Here is a 19099-nt window from a genome sequence, read left to right on the forward strand (position 1 = left end):
ACCATATTAGAGGTTGATTAAAGCAGACTAAATGTTGGCTTGTGAAAGCGCCCTAAGAATTTCTTTGGTCAAGGACAGCCCTTGTGGCTGCTCACGCTCTTAAAATGAGTGACGTGTGTGAGTCTTGGTGCTTTTGTGAGGGTGAGTGGTTGTCTTTTAGGAGATGAGTCCAACTTTCCTTGAATGGCCGATGGAAAGAACACTGTAAGAAAAGCACTGCTGTTGTCCAACTCTTTTATCCAATTTGACATCTGAGCTCATCATGATCTAAACCTGAAAGAATATTCATAAACATCACATTCGTGTTGTGAAAACTAGGACATGTCGTTCATTATTTTCCTGCTCAGTTCAAAATGCATGTCCTTTTCTGGTTACGGAAAGCGTGACATGTATCACGAACAGCTTCTATTGAGCTTTTAAAATGTAATGAAGACTGCTTGTGATTCAGTAGTGGCCGGTGTCCAGGCACGGTGGATTCCTGCTAGAAAGCACATCCAGTCCTAGGGAACAAAATGTGTCCCTCTGGAATTCCATTGGTCGTTACGAGTATGAGGACAAAGATAGCAACCGCGGTGGACCATAGTGGAAATGTCATGACTTCTTCAGCAGTTCCGCAGCTGCTGTTAAATCCATCCCTTAAATTTAATTAGTTTCTAGTTTGTAATTATTGTCATCCCTTGCACACAAAGCTTTAAACAGATGCTCTGCTCTGTGATGCAATCAAGAGACAAATCCTGGACGTTCTCCACTGACACGGAGTTACAAAACTGGATTTGGACGACTCGCGCAATGCTCGATACAATACGGTTAAGCTTTTGCAAACGAGCCGTGCATTTATGTACTGCAGCGCTGTCAGGTACTGTACAAACCTGGAAATGGGCTTATATTCACGGTCACCCTGGGTACTGTTAGGTACTGTTACTGTGTCCATAAATCCAGACAGTCAGTCAGCTTCCCATTCACTGTCCGTGGAGCTGTTCCAGGATCAGTCTCTTAACGACATCAACAAGGCCGTCTTGGCCGTCTCCTCGGAAGAGACATGTTTCGTTTCCACAAATTAAATCCAGTCTGAACTGTCCACAGTTCTAGGAATAACATGAACAGCGTCTCCCACATTAATTGTTCAGACTTTTTTGTGGCCGAGTCTGTTTTCTGTGTGGTACAACCGTCTGGAAAACTACATGAAAGATGTTTTCAATTTCTGTGCGATAAAAACAAACACTTTCTTATCTTCTGGGTGATAACACAATTTATTATCTCCGTCCAATCAGAGTCCCTGCACTCTTTTTTTGTTTTTTTCTCATGTTGTTTACTTCTGATAAGCATCTGCAGTGTGGCTGCTTATGTTTTGCTGCAGAGCCCCCCCATAGCTGTACTGTATAATTAGTGCTTTGCAGATATAGTGATTATCTCCCGTTGAGTAGACTCTTCATTATTAAAACTGAAGTGATAGACTCCCTAATGAGCCCATGTTTGATGTCACGCATCGCCGATAGGAAGCAGGTATTTGATGCAAATTACCACTGCTTTTGCTCAGCTTAGGTCCTGTACTGTACGCCCTGTCATGCCCGTCGAAGTCTGCTCCGTGTTTGTACACATTAGACTTGGTAATCAGATGCTAATGCTCGTGAGTGGCAGAGTTGCGAGGCAAGGCGGCTACGGAATGGTAATCAGCGTGGAGTTGGCCTACAACAAAGAGGCTGATTATTTAAGCCCCTTTTTTCCAACCACAAGATTCAAACACTTACACAGTGAAGTGTTGCTTGACGTCAATACAATGTGATTAAGATGATTTCTTTATGTCAATTCTTTTTAACAGAATATTGGCTTTTTAATCAGCTTGAAATGGTCATTTTACCGCTGATTTAGCCCGAACACCTTTCCATCTTTCCCGACCACTCACTTAGATCTTGGTGTCATGGAATAATTCTTAGCGTGTCTGCTCATTAACGTGAGCCGTTTACATGCTTTGTGGTTGTATTATGTTCGCTCGCTCAGGTCATGGTGCCTGCTGTGTGGCTGCACTGGACGACAGATGGCATTGTGGCCCTCGGTGGGGCGGTAAAGGGACGCCCGTGGTTAGGGGTCAACTGCAAAGACAGATGTAACTTCCTACTGCGCTCACAGTGACTGTATGCATCACACATCACACACTGCCTTTCAGTGTGGAGCTTGATCATGTGTTTGTGGAGCTGTTTGTGTCATGCCGTACCATGAAATGAAGCTTTGTTGTGCTCAAGTGTTTTTCTGTGTCAGAAGAGAAGAGTGTCTGTCATGTTGCAATGGTTTTGTGTGAGGGTTGGTGTGATCAGTGACAAGCCACTGGTTAAAGGGACAATTCGGGGGTGTTTGGAAGTGGAGTTGTATGAGGTGCTTCTGCATAGTAGGTGTATTACTGACAGTAGATGGCGGTCTGCGTGCCCCCAGCATCTAGAAACAGACAGGAGGCACCAGAGCAAAGCAATACAGTGCTGTGGAGCCGGCTGGTTTTGGAGAGAGCATAGATAAGTTTCACTTTCGGTTCAGTTCCCTGTTGGAAAGGAGAAGGAAAGGGCTGTCTGACGGCAAGATACAGCCGTGAAAATATCTAAATATAGCGTAGACTTAAACGGTTATCGATTGTTTTAGGTGAGCCTTTCTTTTAGGTGGCTGATATACATTTTTCTGCCATCCCTGTCAACAGCAGTACATTGTTTTGCTCCGGTGTCAGTACTCCTGTCTGTTTCTCCAAGCTGGGGCCGTGCCAACTGTCGTCTACTGTAGGTAATACACCTACTATGGATAAGTACCTCATACAACCCCACTTCAACACACCCGAACTATCACTTAAATTCAGAATTTGGGTTTTGACAGCCCTGCTGCATTCTCTGTTAGCAGTTTTCTAAATGGTGTTATGATGGACACAGTTGGGATTAAACTGTTGGTTAAAGTTTATTTTCTTTGCTTCACTTTTCTTTCATTTGATTAATTTGTCTTCAGTGTCATGAGTCCTTCTACAGTGTTTTAGCAGGCAGGTTTGGCATAATGAAATCCAAGTACACACTATTTAGAGATCTCATCTCTGCTTTTATCTTGAGTTACTGCCTTATTTAGAGGATAAATAAAGCTAGATGTGTGAAATGGGAAATGAAAACAAATGTCGGTGAGACAAAACCCAAATCACACAAGTGTTTTTGTGATGTTGTGCCGAGGTCGTTTCTTTTTTCTGCTGCTTAACTTGCTCTCATTCAAATTTGACAGCAATATATGAACATCAGGGACGTTGTTGCGCGACATCAAGTTTGATATGGCTAAAAAATACAGAGAGATTGAATGCAATTCCTTTTATATTTCATGAAAGTTTCGATTTTTAAGTCTTGCTTTGGATTTCATCATAGCTTCCCCGAAGTGAAGTGCATTACGGGGCATCAATCAAAATCAAAGTGTGATGCGCACCAATTTGTTTTCCCCACAGCTTTCTACAGAAGATAGATTCCTGTCTGCCGAACTGTATTCCACATAAGCATAAAGATTCCTGTCTGCTACCTGTTGATGGATGATTTTAAAAAGCTCTCCCTCAGGCGGAGTTCAGAAAATGACTAATTCTTCCTTAGTCACATTTTAAGAATACATTCGAAGCACACCTTAATTTGCCATTCTCAGAAAGTGCCCCGAAGCATTAAATGGGTTGTTGAGGGCATGTGCGGTGAAGCAGCCTGGGAACCAGCATCCTCAGGGACTGAAGAAAGTAAGAGCACTTCCCATCCATCTCAATTCACACACACTGTTGGCCCCTCCAGCTCCCTTCCCCAGCCACTTAACATCGCCTTTGAAATACCATGCGCTGCAATTATTATTGTTTTTTTTTTCCATCCAGTGCAAAGATTGTGTTTCGTGTGTATCAGGTGTCCATTGTGACGGTGGCGACCAATTTGCTGTGGCAGCCAAGTGTTGCAGCTGCACACAAAGCATCAAATCTAGTATTCGTTAAAGGTGCAAGTGTAATTTGATCCCGGGGTCAGTTCAAAAGTGTTAACTGTTGTTTTCCTTTTCTGCTCTGCTTCAGGTGTTTCTACATCGACTCAACCAGTATGCAGCCACCAAAATCGACAAGAACATCACAGAGGAGACTGTTAAGGTGAGGGTCAATTTGTGTTAATTAAGATTGACTTTTACACTGCACACAGACCTTATTTTCATACAGTAACCTGATCCATGAAAAGGCCGGAAATTGCATTGGAAACTAAATAAAGTGGGTTCCTTGTTTGGGGTGCTCTTTCAACCTAAAATAGCCAAGTTCTGAATGGAGAAAGAAGTAGTGGGCGATGCAGGAAGCAGCTGTAAATATAGTCTATTTATAAGTGATTCCGGCTGGAGGATAATAAAGGATGCTCTCGCAGAGGGAGTGCGACTGTTTCAGTGAGCTTGCTTACTCTTGAAGGTAAATACACATTCAGTGGATATTTACTGCATGCCCCGTGTTTTGGAATATGTCTATCCGTGCTATGTTATGTTTGGGAACACGCTGTACAGAGACGGGTTTGGATAACTAGGGTCATCACAGGGTTGGGATGTGATGTCAGCAAGCAACTGAATGACATCCAGTCCTTTTTTGGAGCATAAATGCTATTTATTTGCTGTTCTTAGCGTCACTAAAGACTATTTCTGCCTCTCAACGCCCATAAAAAGACTCCTCTGGTTTTCACGCTTTGATTTTATTTCACTAGCTTCTTCCTCCATCCAGAGTCAGCATTGTTTTGTCCTTTAACATCACCACAAAAAGGACATAAAAGGGGGCAGAAGTCAACACCACATGAAGGCAGTTTCCATACAACAGATCTTAAAAAATGTGCTCCGTTTTTAGCTTCTCTGTAGAAATATCTCTAATACTGTTTGAAATTCAAATATCAAAGACCTTTAAAAGCTAAGATGCCCATTTCAAAGAAACCTCATTCTTTATTGTGTGGCTTCAGAAATCCCCTCGCCTAGCGCTACACGGCCACAAAAAAGCACCATATGCCAAAGTATTGATTCGGTTAATCTTAGGTACACCACTTGAGGAAAAAACAGATTCACACTATTTGTCCTTTTTCTTTCTCAGGTTTTATTCTCCAACATCGAGGAGATCCTAGCCGTTCACAAAGACTTCCTGTCCATGGTGGAAGAGCTGCTTCAGCCTGACCCTCATGCTCACCATGAAATCGGGCGCTGCTTTTTGCACTTTGTAAGTAACGCATGCAGCCTGCATTACTAAATGTTTCCTCTATTGCAAATTGAAAGTCATCTTGTTACCATATTGTTCTCTTATGGTACATGTCCAAATAATTCGTCCTTTCCATGCTTCTGATTCATTGTCTTTGTAAGCAGCATTGCAATGCATTCTGGTAGCGTAGTGTTGCGTTTCGAGAGACGGACCGTCGAGTTGGGCGCTCCTCATTTGCATAAAGTTGAGATCTAGGCTACGTTATGCAAATCAGGGGCGTCCAGTGCGACTTGCCGCCTCTGGAAACTCCTGAAAAACTTTTAAACTAACTGCTGTTGATCTTAAATGACGACAGATTTAGCAACTGTATGGCTTATTTCTCACCTAAAACGTTTTCAGAAACACATTTCGTTGAACTACTTTCATGATATACAAGAAAAAAGTTTCCAAACAAGCTGCCATGTTGGTTCCGGTTTGAAAACTGGGAGCAGCAGTCCACGAGTGAAAGCGTTCTTCCAATCTGGTGCCTCGTGCCTAGTGGCAGCCCATCAAGCGTCCAAAGCTGGGGAGCGAGGGGATCCCTTGTGTCCAAAAACACCCCTGTGGACACGTACCATTATGGCTTAGCTGCATCAATGCAAGCTCTCTCCTTTTGTTCATCTAAAGAATTTCTCTCCTACTTTACTATCAGAGCTCAAATGCAGTTATGAGTACTGCGCAAAATGATAAGATACACCACATGTTGTCAATTCATCCTGGATTACCCTCGATGAGAGAGTGCACATGTGTGATATGCTTGATACGGCTCTGACACACTGCTCACCCCTGCTATATATCACATTTCTTTGACGCAGAGCCTCGATGCACGCTGGCATATAATAGGTTTCAAAGTCGAATAAATCTTACCATCCTTCTGTTGGGCTGAAGACGACGTCTCTGCCAGTAGGGCGCTGATGAGACAGGTGAAAGAAAGAAAGAAAGAGAGAGATGACCTCATTGAGAAAATAGGATATAACTTACAGCATAACTGGAAACTCATGACCATAATTCAGTCATGAGTGACCACGTGAGTCCATCGAGATGAGACTTGGACAAATTGTCTTTTTTCTCTCCCCTCTTTCTTTCCCTTATTCTGCAGTTATTTTTTCCTCGAAATTTTCCTTCTCAGTAGTGATGTGTTATTCCAAGAAAGAGTTACTCAATGTAACTTTACTACAGAAACACAAATAGGTAAGAAAGCCAGCTGGACAGTGGACTGCTTAAATGAAAATCCCTTTGTGACTCAGGCCTGACTTAAGACTCCACTCCTCCCTTTTGGACAACACGCAAAATCATTTCCCAGGGCCCAAAAAATCTCTTTTTGTAGGTTTATAAAACTGAACTCTTAGAAAACATGATTCAACAAGAATCACAAAGGATCACAAAGTGTTGTTATGACCGCTACGTCTCTCCACATCACCAGCTTTGTCTTCTGATGAGGCAGAGCCGCATGGCTGAAGACCGTGTACTATTTTTTGCTGCTCTATAGTAGTCTTTGTAGTTTGTGATTTAAAGGCTGTGCGGTCTGGTCCCACTGCTGCCGCTCAAAGACAATGGCGTATGAATGTCATGAGAATTGCTGTGGTGGAAAGTAGTTGGTTCGCTGCAAGGCAGATGCCGGGATATGATTTTGAGCCCCACACACACGATATACATTATTTATTTCATGATGAAGAGGATACACCCTCCTCTCTTTTTCCCCATTTTCTGTTTGACTTTGTCGTCCCCTTTTTCTCTTCCTTTCTTCCTTCCTATAATTTGTTCCTTTAACTCATGCGTCCTTCTCACCTTGTCTTTCTCTGCCTCTTGCAGAGGAGCCGTTTCCAGATTTACGACGAATACTGCGGGAATCATGAGAAGGCCCAGAGGCTGCTGCTGGAGCTCAATAAGATCAGGAGCGTCCGGACATGTTTACTGGTGAGAAGGGGGCTGTAAAGGTGCACATAATGTCCAATTTGTAACATGCATACAACCAATTAAAGTCTCAGACGATCAGTACTCATGCAAAAGCCAGACTAACCGTTTCAATCCATGCTAACACACAAAGAGTGCATATGACTTCTGGAAATATAGCTGAGTTCTTAAGGCCAGTATTCAAGTCCAAGTGGGGTCATGTGTAATCGAAACTGCACTTGAGAACTGCTCACATGAAAACACACCGCCTCATTCTCCTAGACATACAAATACACAGTCACCCACACACATGGCAGCGTAAAAACCCTGTACTTAATGTTCCAGTGTGTCTGACAGCTGATGTGACTCTGCCCCTTGTGTGGGCGGACTCCCGCTTCCTGTCCCGACACTGAGAGAATTTCACTTCCACAGGGGAGCATCATGTTGCTAGAACAAAAGATGACTACATCCCCGCTGCTGGCTCGCTAAACTGTGTGTGTGCGTGAGGTCAAAAAGTCTTCTTTTCCATTGCCTCTCACAGCTCTTCACTTGATGCTGTTTGCAGTCTTTTGTCCCCCTTGTTCATACGTTTTCACTTTTTACTCATAGGAGTTTGTAATGCTCGTTCTCCTCGCTCCTTTGCCAGAGCGGCGCAGTATCACTACACGCCGTCACCCCCTTGTGTTTTAAGACTTCCATAAAAACAGAGCACTTTGAAATCGAGCTCTACAGCGGAGTTGACACACCCAGAAGAACCAGAATATGACCACAGACTTTGGCGTATTGATTGGCCGGTTCTTTGGAGAAACGTATGACCCTTTTCTCAAGACTGTAATTGATTGAGTGAGAAATGAAACGCACACATGCACGCACTATACACACACATCAGAGAGCTCTGTGTCTGATTTACTGTTCATGAGTGTCTTTAATCTAGGAAGCCAGAGGAGGTAAAGATATTAATTGACTTTGATTTAATGGGGTCTTTTATAGTCTTGACCTTTCGGTGACCTAACCTTCCATCAGGGCTGTATGGGTCTCATGTTACCGTCCGAGCTACACTTAGCTATGGGCCAATATACCTCAGGTCACCTCCTCAGCCTTTCAATGACCAGGGTGGGGATATCCGCTAACCTCCATTAAACCTTTGGCCTACTGGCTGCTATAAAGCCTGGTTTATTGTTTACACTGTGAGAGTGAATATTAGCACTTGACCTCATAACCTGCTACCTACCACATGTAGGTAAGGGTCACTTTGATCAACTGAAGGCAAAGCTTGTCTCTTCGTTTATGATAAATCTAAATTTAGGGTTGGTGATATCGGTCTGTTGGTCGGTGCACCACTGAAGTCCAGACGGAGATTTCAATTTGTCCAATAGTTTGGTTTATGACCAAATACCTGCAAGACTAATAACATTCCCATCAGCCTCAGTTGTACATTTACTATACTTTTATTAATACGATTTTTCCGGAAGACTCCTGTTTTTCATTGCATTCCTCCCAGAGTCACAATTCTCCCGTATTTCTACCGATTTATGGCAAATTTTCACACCTTTTTTTCCTTTTCATTATCTCAACCTGTTTCTGGCTCTGTACAGCGCGTACAAGCCCGACTGTTTCCTGCCGGACAACACTACATCTACAACAAATGTTGTTTCCCGGCAGAAGAGAGCTGCTTGCAACACAACGCGGTCTGAGCTGTGCTCGCTGCACATCAGAGCCTGCAGCGCCCAAAGTTGAGCTTTGCTCAAGCCATTGGAAATAACGAGGTCCAGAGCGCAGTGGTGCCGTTATCACGTTGTGTCTGAAGGGACCTTCAGTGAGTGAGAAGCGGAGAGAGAAATGGAGAGTGCTAAAAAAAAATAATTACTCCAGCTGGGGCAACAAATTAATAAAAACTGATGAATATTAGTTTATGCCAGAGATTCACATTTTTATTTCCTGAGAATTAAAAGTAAAATTAAAAGAAAGGCCTAATTAAGATTAAAGTGCTGTTGCAGTGTACTTATTATTTTGTTATTTTCATTATTTAAAAGTCACCAGAATGCAGGAAACAAAGTCTCTGAAACTCAAATTTTTCTGGGGGAGAACCACCAGACCCCTCGCTTTGGTTTTGAAATCTTCCCTATTTTTGAGGTCTCCAGGTTGACAAGTATGGCTGTACTTTGTGCTAATTAGCAAGTATTACCAATACTAACATGCTAAGAAGTTAACGGGAAAAAATGTAAACAAAAACGCTGATGATGTTTAAATTGTACATGACCCCAAGTGACAACCACTACCACAAATGTTATTACCACTTCATGCCTAAATGTTAAAAAAAGACTCTCTAGCTAGATATATCATAAAATCTCACAAGTGAGTTAACATAAGGACCTTTCTGTTTACACCATCCTCACAAAAAAAATGAAACACTACTCTACACTACTATTTATTTCACCATGATTGCTATAATCAAGTACAAATGCTGGACCTCACTTGTATCCAGCAAACAGATTGATTTTTCTTTATAATGAGCATTACAGCCTCACAGAGCTGTTGGCATCAGCCTTGTTAAACCTCCTCTCCTCTCTTGTAGAACTGCATGTTGCTGGGAGGCAGAAAAAACACAGAGGTCCCACTGGAGGGTTACCTGGTAGCTCCTATTCAGAGGATCTGCAAGTACCCATTGCTGCTCAGAGTGAGTATGGCCTTGTTTATGCAAACCATGCATTATGAATATACCACAGCCTTGTGCCACCTTTCGAGGGCACCTTCTACTCCTCTTTTCATCCACCACCACCTAGTCATTAGTGAGGGCTGTCCCGTCCTATTCACATCAACCTCTCCCTCGCTAATGAAACACCGGACACGTCTCTGCTTTAGTTCCCCGGCACAACCACATCGTAGGAATAACACAAGACCTATCATCGCCTCCCCTGCCCAGCTGCGCATTCACACACTTTGACTGGGCTCATTCATACCTGCCCTCTCTCAGTTGTTAGTTTTGAAATTTCCATTTCCCGACGTGAAACGTGAGCGAAATGAAATACACTTTCAAAGGCTTGTTTGAGTCGGGTGATCTGAGCTGTACCGTCTCATTTGTCTTGTTATGATCTATTAATTCACCCGGGCTGTTCTCTAAACAGCCACCAGCACGGGCACGGAGATGTAGTAGTAATAATAAGGGGGGTAATTTGATGCTCTGCCATTTGAAGTCTTCCAGCTGCCAGGGCCTCCTTCTCTGAAATGACACAGATAGCCATCACTGGCTGCAGATATATCCAGAACAGTGTAAATCAGCCCTATAGTAGCTTGCATGCTGAAAGACAGTGTTTAGACTGTAGACGCAGAGATTGCCATCGCTTTTGCTAGACCGTAGCGTGCAGTAGCAACGGTTTTTAACCACTAAACTCAGGAACCACGGGAAGGTAAGCAAATATGGAGTGGATAGGAAATTAAATATATTTTTATTTCATGCTTTTCATGTGTAAATTATGATTCAGAGACAGATTTGCCACAAATTTGATTTGAAAGTAGTTTATTGTGAATGTGTGCCTCTATTATCATGTAACTTTTTTTTGTGTGTGGTCTTTACACACGCAGGAGCTGCTGAAAAGGACGCCTAAGAAGCACAACGACTACGCCCTGGTGCAGGAGTCTCTGCAGGTGATGAAGGCCGTGTGCTCCAGCATCAACGAAGCCAAGAGACAGATGGAGAAGTTGGAGATTTTGGAGGAATGGCAGTCCCACATCGAGGGCTGGGAGGTGGGCCTCAACTTAAACTGTGTACACCGTGTTAAATGATTTAATCTCAACCCAGTGCATTGACTTCTCGCTGTGTTGTCAGAGTCGGCTCGTAGGTTTTTCATTTTTTAAAGCACAGCTGAGCTTTCACCCCGTCAAAGCTTAAAGTCATGACATATTTAAAGCCACTTAGCCGTACGCCAGCGATGCAACAAGAATTCCAAGTGGCGTGACTTTTGTCAGCCTTTTAAGCTTTCTTGTTCTCCCTGGGAACAATGACTCGTATTCATAATGCTCAAATTCTTTCCGCCTGGATGAGCCTGTAGTTAAAGCCGTCATGCTTTAGGGTCACTGATCCAGTCATCATCAGGTACTTCTTGGTCTGGAGGGTTGCCTTTTAGATTAGTTTTCTTCCTGATGCCTTAATAAGGGGTCAGTAAGCCCAGTGGTGGCTGGAAAGAGAAAACAGTGATGGCAATTGTAAGGCAAGAGGCTGGGATGCTCATGTAATTGACCTGGCTTCATGCAGAGAAGGCCTAAAGGCTTCCGGGACACATGCAGACAAGGAGACATTGCCTGTGTTGATACAGCTTCTGACTGAGGTGGAGGCAGTAACAGATTTCTGGATAAAACACAGACTTTTAACACAGATATGAGATGCAATAGAGCCTGATTAGACGTCCTTGCATGTGACCGAGATGTTCAAGTTTCTGTGAATGTGTTGTTTTAGTATTAGCATGGCATTTAGATTAGGGCATTTTTCATCTATATTCTGTTGCACACTTACTGAATAGGAGAGATAATCTCAACATTAGGTCACAAAATAAACGCTACTATTAGTACTGTATACATTTACACACACATATACACACTCAAAGAGTTAAAAATCTAAGAATAGTGTGATCAGAATGAGTTTAAGTGTTGGGTGTGGTGACATATCTTGCACTCGACATGGTCCTGGCTGTAGCTACTCTGCGGTTTCCCCTCAGCACTTTTTTATTAATTGTAAACATTAGCTCATTCTGGAGCCGGATCCTCTGACTGCTCCATGCCAGGCTAAATGAGATGGAACTAAGAAGAAGAAGAAGAGAGGAGAGAAGTAGGAAAGAAAAAGGGGAAAAAAGGAGAGTGATGGTTGCATCTTGCATTTCTGTGTGGGTGTCTGAGGAATGATGGAGGGATGAGGAGCCGCTGTTTTTCCGTTCCTGCTCCTCCGCCCAGGCTGATTGCTTGTTAGAGCTGACCTGCTCCACAGCTGGCTGCCCTCGGGGCATCCTGGCAGGTTCACCTCGCGTGGGAGAGACAGGGCGATGGCCTGCAAGTGGTCACCATGGTGATGACTGCCAGCATTTGTCAGGGCGGTGATTGCCTGTTGGTTAGTGTTGCAAGTGTCTATGTTTTGTCATAGTGTACCATAGAAATATGTTAATTTTAGAGCAGTAGCGGGTAGTAGTTTCCAGTTGTGTTTCACTTCACATTCTGTTCTTTTCTTTAAATTTAATTAGAGTTCTCAAAAACTACTTGAGTTGCTTGATTTGGCTTCGTTAGTTGAAAGAATATCATTACAATTCTCCCATCTCTCCAGCCAATTGACAAATACCACTTCAGAGTTCAACACAAACTTTTCCACCCATCCATTTTCCTTAATTGACGGCATATCCTGCTTTGTCCTTCTTCATTTTTTATCCATTTCTGCAGTTGTTATGTCTGGCTGTTGTCTGGATATAAAAATAGAGGGTTGAAATTTAGATGAAACAGATGACTGAGAGTTTAAAGTGTTGCTTAATTTTCTGAGTACACCCTCTGTGGAGCTTTGGCTTGGAACAAGATTAATGTGAAGAGTGACAGACAAATGCTGCAGAGAAAAAGAAAATCTAAAGAAGGCTACACCAAAAGCAGTAAATGGGCAGGGGGTTCTGTTACACGTGCTTGAAACACAAAGGGGAAGTGTCAGTTCTTCCATTTAGGAAATGCAGCTCTATAGTCTGGACCAGTGTGATGTTGCTATTGGCCCCTTCAAGTGACCAAGACAAGTTGGCCTTTCCATGTCTGGTGTGCACACATTCACTGGCTGCAAATTAGTTTAACATCTGGTCATGAGCTGGGGAGTTAAAAGGCCCCCAAAAGAGCGGGAGACTAAAAAAAAAAAGTGTGGAGGAAGGAATGAAAGAGATAAAGGAATAGACTAGGGAATCAAGAGGAGGGGAGGGATGATAGGCAGAAGGGAAGGGAGGAGGATAAAAAGGGCGAGGAGAGAAAGAAGGAAAAAGCGGGATAGGTTTTGGCCCGCTGATGTCTCCAGCAGGAGGAAATGCTTAGCACATTTTCCGGCTCTGCGCGCATGGGGAGTTATTTTTAGCTCTGAAGGGCCGATCAAACGTAGTACATAAATTCCCAGAGCAGGCAAGGTAGGGGGAAAAGACAGCACACTTTATCACTTGCAGCAGGAACCCCAACCAATATGGTGACCATGCGCGACAATGAAACACATGGTTTGACTGGACGGGATGTTATTCTATAGAGGCTATTAACGGCCCGCGCATTTTAAAGTCCCGCAGCAATCTGCTCTGAGGAAGCAGGGAGTGTTTTTACAGACCCCTGAGAGAGGGAACAGGAAAGGCTGGGCTTTGTAATCCCTCCTCCTGTTCAGACACGATGTGTGAACATTGAACGGTATAGAAATAATTTGTTGAAACTCACATTAAAATGATTTGCTAGTTTGAATTTTCCACATTCCTGTGTGTCAATCTATGTCCAAGCATCTATTCCACTCTCTGTCTGTTTGACCTTTTGCCCACATGTCCGTTCGCAGGGCTCCAATATCACAGATACATGCACGGAGATGCTCATGCACGGCGTCCTCCTGAAGATTTCCGCTGGAAACATACAAGAGAGGATTTTCTTCCTGTTTGACAAGCTTCTGGTGTACTGCAAGAAGAAAAACAGGTGTCTGGACCCTCTTTTTATTTATTACTCTACGGGCAAAATCCACAAAGCAGAAGATGAATTTAAACTCTCATTACAGTGTGTATTTTATTATATTTTCAGAATAAAAATATTGTTTATGCTAATTTTAAATTTCGCTCCGTCTCTGTACTCCTACAGAACATTTAGAGCATGGACTTTATAAATAATTCACTGCGCAAGTTCCTTTACTTTGTTAAAGAAAAGAGAGCAGTGCACTGTGGGAAGCATTTTTGTGAGTTGAAAGAAGTTATGCAGTAGAGGAGACACGTGAGAGAAGGATATTTTTTTTTTTTTAAACCTGGGGAAACGGGGACATGTGATTAGTCTAGGTGCGGATATTAACCACCATCTGTGGACTCTTTTTTTTTTCTGGTAGATTTATCTTTCAGGTAGTTTCTGAGGAAATATATTAAATAATGTGACATTTATTATGATCAGTGCAATTTGAGTCAGGAAACTCTTGCTGATTGCCGACCATTGTTGTGCTTCTTCACTTGCCAGATCCGTGCTGCTCACACTGAGCTACTGATGCAGCTGATAACAATGCTGCTACGTCCATTGTACGTGTTTTTTTGGCAGGCTTTGTTTACCCGCCACCAACCAAGCTACCACCTGCTTGGATTTACTTTTTACTGTATGTGCTGTGTACAGTGTAGTATCTGCAGGTAGTGCATAAAAGCAGATCCATTCATGACAAAAGAAAGAAAATGAAGTGTGTTGCTCTGACCTTAAATTCAATAACTTGTCTAAATTGGTTGCATTTTCCTCACTTAATGTGGTTAGTACACTTGGACAAACATCAGATGATTATAATTAGTCTCTTTAATGAACTGTGAGTGATACTAATTTCTCAGTAAGCAATAACATGAAATGATTAAACCTTATTCTCTCTATTCAAGGCGTTTAAAAAACAGCAAGACGGCCACAGAGGGTCCTCGCTACCTGTTCAGAGGGAGAATCAACACGGAGGTGATGGAGGTAGAAAATGTGGATGATGGCACCGGTGAGTGGTCCTGTAAAAAGTTCAACATTTATGTTGGACAAATATATGTTTACACAGTTTGATTTTCTTTCTCCTTTTCTCTTGGATCCACATTTTTTTTGTATTTCAGCACTCCTGCGGTTTTAAAATATGCCATACTAACCCACACAGGAACGTTGACAACATGTGATTTTATACTTGGATCGCCGATGGAAAAATAAGATCTACCTATAAACATTTTTTTAGACATCTATAGTTACATATTCTTGGGACTGTGCTGCTGCTGGTGAACTCGAGCGCTTGTGTCTCTTGGCCTCACATAGCCACTGATTATCATTTATATTTGTAGAAGCCATCATTTCCTCTCCAGCGGACCTAGATGGGTCATAATATTGGGTGTTTTTTGGTGAGAGATGGATGGGTTTGGGTCTGGACAGAGAGGATAAACACGTGAGGCAGGCGGCGGCGCAGTAACTCCTGGGTGTTCTGCACCACAGGCGGGAGATCTCAATCTGAAAATCCGGGGCGACAGGAGTATTTTAGCTTGGATTCCTATGCTATGAAAGCGCCGCGACTTTTTTCCCAGGCACACACTTACTGCCTGAGGTTAAAAAACGCCCTCGAGGCATACCATATAAAGGACACCACACTGTAGATGCTTTTAGACGTGATTGTAATTGATGATTGTAATGGTTTGCTTTTTGTTACACCCGTGGAGGGAGAAAATCAGAGGTCAGACGGTGAAGCATTTGAAACGTTCCCTAAGAGATGGAAATAATGACGGCGATTCAACTTACGGTCAAGAGTTCATTTCCATTTGCTTTTTCTTTACAGTCTTAACGTCTATATTTGAGCGTATAGGTGGTGAATCACAAGTAGCCATTGTCTCTGTGGGACAATTCTAAACACTCAGTAGTAAATAATGCTGATGGATGCTTCTTCTTCTGCATGTGTGTCCTGTCGTTTATCTCATTAAAGGAGAAGAACGATAATCAATGAAGCACTCGATAGAGAGGCTATGAGAGCCGGCACTAGAGCTGAGTCCACAGCAGTGTTTGCACCAAGATAAAGGACTTTATTCTCAATAGTTTTATGATGGATGTTGTTTTTGGAAAATAGACCACACATTACTGTATAAGAAATGTGTTGTCTGTTCTGTCCTATTTCCTCTTCTTGTCGCTATCACGTTATTTTGCTTCGTTTTCTCTGAAGCAAGTCTTTGGAGTTGTGCCTTGTATTATTGCTGCGTTTTATGCGGTAACTTCTGTTTGCTGTTAACTTCCCAACAGAACCTTTTATATTGTCATGATCAGTGTGACCACTGATGGATGATCCCTCCCTTCCTTCAGGCTACTCTTCGCCTAAATGAGTCAAAAAAAGTTGGATTTGTGGCGTTCATAGAACTAGTGAAGTCAAACTCGTGTCTGTGTGTTACAGCTGATTACCACAGCAGCGGGAACATCGTAAACAACGGCTGGAAGATCCACAACACGGCCAAGAACAAGTGGTTCGTCTGCATGGCCAAGACCCCGGAGGAGAAGCAGGAGTGGCTGGAGGCCATCATGAAAGAGAGGGAGCGGAGGAAAAGTAAGAGTATATCAGTATCAGGGTGGGGGTCGGTCAGCGGGGGAAACTCATTCCCCCCTTTCTATTTTTTCTTCTCGACATCTGTCTTGCATCAAATAGCTGAGAATATATGCTGTGTTTGGGAAAATCAATACAGAACAATTTAACCTGAATAACGAAACAAGGGAGTAAATCCCGGCCCCGATTAGCTGTGTTTCTAAGAGTGAAAAGAAAGAGCGAGTGATATTGTGTGTGTCTTTGCTAACACATTTAAGGGTGTTAAAACTGATTAGCAGATTGTCACTCGCTCTATTTTACCCATTTTGTGATTGTGTACATGATAAACTCGTCATAGTGTCAGTCATTAAAGACTATTAGTACAGACACTGCTAATTATCTTGTGAAATTAGGAGACATTAACCTTCTCCAACTAGTGATTAATGTCACATCTAGTTTAGGAGTGCAAAGATTATTAATGCCATGATGTTGACAGGCTTTTATGCACCCTCCCTCCGTCCCTCCTCTGCTGCATAGGTCTGAGGCTCGGCATGGAGCAGGATACGTGGGTGATGGTGTCAGAGAAGGGAGAGAAGCTCTACCACCTCATGACCAAGGGAAACCTCATTAAGGACCGCAAACGCAAGCTCACCACCTTCCCCAAGTGCTTCCTGGGAAGGTAAGATTCTCGCCTCTCACCTCGACACTTTGGTTTGTCCGGCGAGGAAGCTGCCGAGCGTTCAGCCCTCTTGGTTTCCTCTGTGTCACATCGGTGTGAGCTCTCTAACTGTGAGGGAGTGAGTGTCAAAGTGGATGACTGCGCCGTGAGATAAACCAGAATGAATAAGTCTGTGTATTTTCAGATGTATAGGTCATTATATATGATGAAAAGTGGCTAGAGAGGCCTTGTACATTGTAAAGTCAATAATACTAGCACCTACAGCAGATGGTAATATTACATGAGCAGATTACACAGAACACTTTTGTTACATAGATCAGTTTCTTCATCCATGCTTTCATTTTTAAAATTGGCATGAAATTTCTAAAGACAGCAGCTGGGAAGATGAAAGCGTCGGCGCTTTTTGTTCAGGAAGGTTGTGTGTTATGTATATCTGCGGTCTCAGTCATGGGAAAATCAAATCCAGCCAGATTTAGTCCATGAATCTTATTTAAGGATTATTGGTGTGGTGTCTGGGGACGGATCGGCCATTGAATGCCAGTCGTAAATCACAGGGAGATATCCCTGTGCCGCTCAGCTGACTGCCTCGCCCATGTTAGATTACAATAAGCTCTCTGCTGAGGAATCCATGAGGTAACTGCAGCAGAGGGCCCATTATGCCAGAGGGCAGCTGTGTGTGTGTGTGTAACATGTTCATCGTTTCTCTGTGTCCTTGAGTTTCCACACCTATAGTATCCCAGTGCACTTTCCTTTCATCTTTACTTTTAATAAGTCTAAACATGCCGATCTATCCTCCACCGGCTGATAGGTGAGAATATTCACTGTAAAGGGGGCTTCGCTCAAAATCCTGTCCTTGAGCTATTTCAAGCATGCATGAGTTGATGCCCCCATTTCGGTATTTTGCTTTCATCATAAAAGACATCTACATTTTATCATAATATGTAGATGTCTTGCTGTCACATCGGCTTGCCAGGATTTCATGCAAGTAAATGAGTAAAAAAGTTGGTTTGAACTGAGTTTGCCAGAGTTTAATCCCGTCCAGAAACACTCTTTGAGTTTAGAATTTAAATACTTCAAAGTTCAATATTTAGGGGGATCTATTGACAGAAATAGAATATAATATTGTGTGTTTTGTAAGAACGTTTCCTTTAGTGTATAACCACCTGAAAATAAGAATTGTTGTGTTTTCGTTCGCTTAAAATGAGCCGTTTATATCTACATAGAGAGCGGGTCCTCTTCACGGAGCCGGCCGTTATGTTTCTACAGTAGCCCAGAACGGACAAACCAAACACTGTGTTTAACTTTTCCTACTTGGGCCGGAGTTACTTGCTCCGGAGTTAACCCCCGCCGTCACTCCACCTAGCTACCGGGAAACAAGATATGGAAAACCTCTGTTGGTTTTGAGGAGCTGCAGCATTTTGTGTTTTTGTGTCGGCCACCGTAGTTCCCCTACACGGTTGCCACACGGGAGAGGTTACAATCTGCAACCTCACCGCTAGATGTTGCTAAATCCTACACTCTGTTCCTTTAAATACTTCAAAGTTCAATATTTAGGGGGCACAGACTGTAACTCCTATCCCTGATGTACGTGAGAACCAGAACCATGTGATCATGATGTCCCTTTCATTGAGCCTGAAAGCTTTTTTACAGGAAATCTTGATGGGATATCACACCTCTTTCTCTCCTGAACTAGGAAAGCACAAAAACCTGTAAGCTCAATTCTTAACTCCACTCCCCCCACACTGCAGGGCCTTTAGGGGGGACGCACACATTGTAAGACTTAGAGGGTGACAAAGCTGGATCAGGATAATAAAATCTGCAAACATCTGGCTGCAGCAGAAGAGCTCTCCGTGTTTGAAAATGAAAATTGTATGCAACGGCCTTTTTTATAGAGTGACGACACTATGCAATTTAAAATGGGTTGGGAATAAAAAATAAAACATTTTCACGAGACAATCTTGGTGGGATGTTATTTAAACTGTGCTCTTATCATGACTCTTGAAATCCCATAACAAATTTGCCTTGTAAACGCCCCGCTACTTTTCAGAATGACCCATGTTTTCCATTTGTT

General features: G+C 42.9%; 1 protein-coding gene across 2 annotated transcripts in view; it reads left to right on the forward strand.

Annotated features, from left to right (window-relative positions):
- Window positions 1–19099, forward strand: part of prex2 (phosphatidylinositol-3,4,5-trisphosphate-dependent Rac exchange factor 2) — a 97974-nt gene that overhangs the window by 13811 nt on the left and 65064 nt on the right. For both annotated transcript variants that reach the window (XR_005204946.1, XM_037756849.1), the window contains exons 2-10: window positions 4046–4117; window positions 5081–5203; window positions 7034–7138; window positions 9690–9791; window positions 10697–10858; window positions 13650–13783; window positions 14704–14807; window positions 16224–16373; window positions 16887–17028. Coding sequence is in view for 1 of the 2 variants with exons in the window: in XM_037756849.1 (XP_037612777.1) it covers window positions 4046–4117; window positions 5081–5203; window positions 7034–7138; window positions 9690–9791; window positions 10697–10858; window positions 13650–13783; window positions 14704–14807; window positions 16224–16373; window positions 16887–17028 (1094 nt within the window). In the remaining variant the exon portion in view is untranslated. The remainder of the gene's footprint in view (window positions 1–4045; window positions 4118–5080; window positions 5204–7033; window positions 7139–9689; window positions 9792–10696; window positions 10859–13649; window positions 13784–14703; window positions 14808–16223; window positions 16374–16886; window positions 17029–19099) is intronic.

This window comes from Sebastes umbrosus, chromosome 21 (assembly GCF_015220745.1).
Source record: "Sebastes umbrosus isolate fSebUmb1 chromosome 21, fSebUmb1.pri, whole genome shotgun sequence".
NCBI lineage: Eukaryota > Metazoa > Chordata > Actinopteri > Perciformes > Sebastidae > Sebastes > Sebastes umbrosus.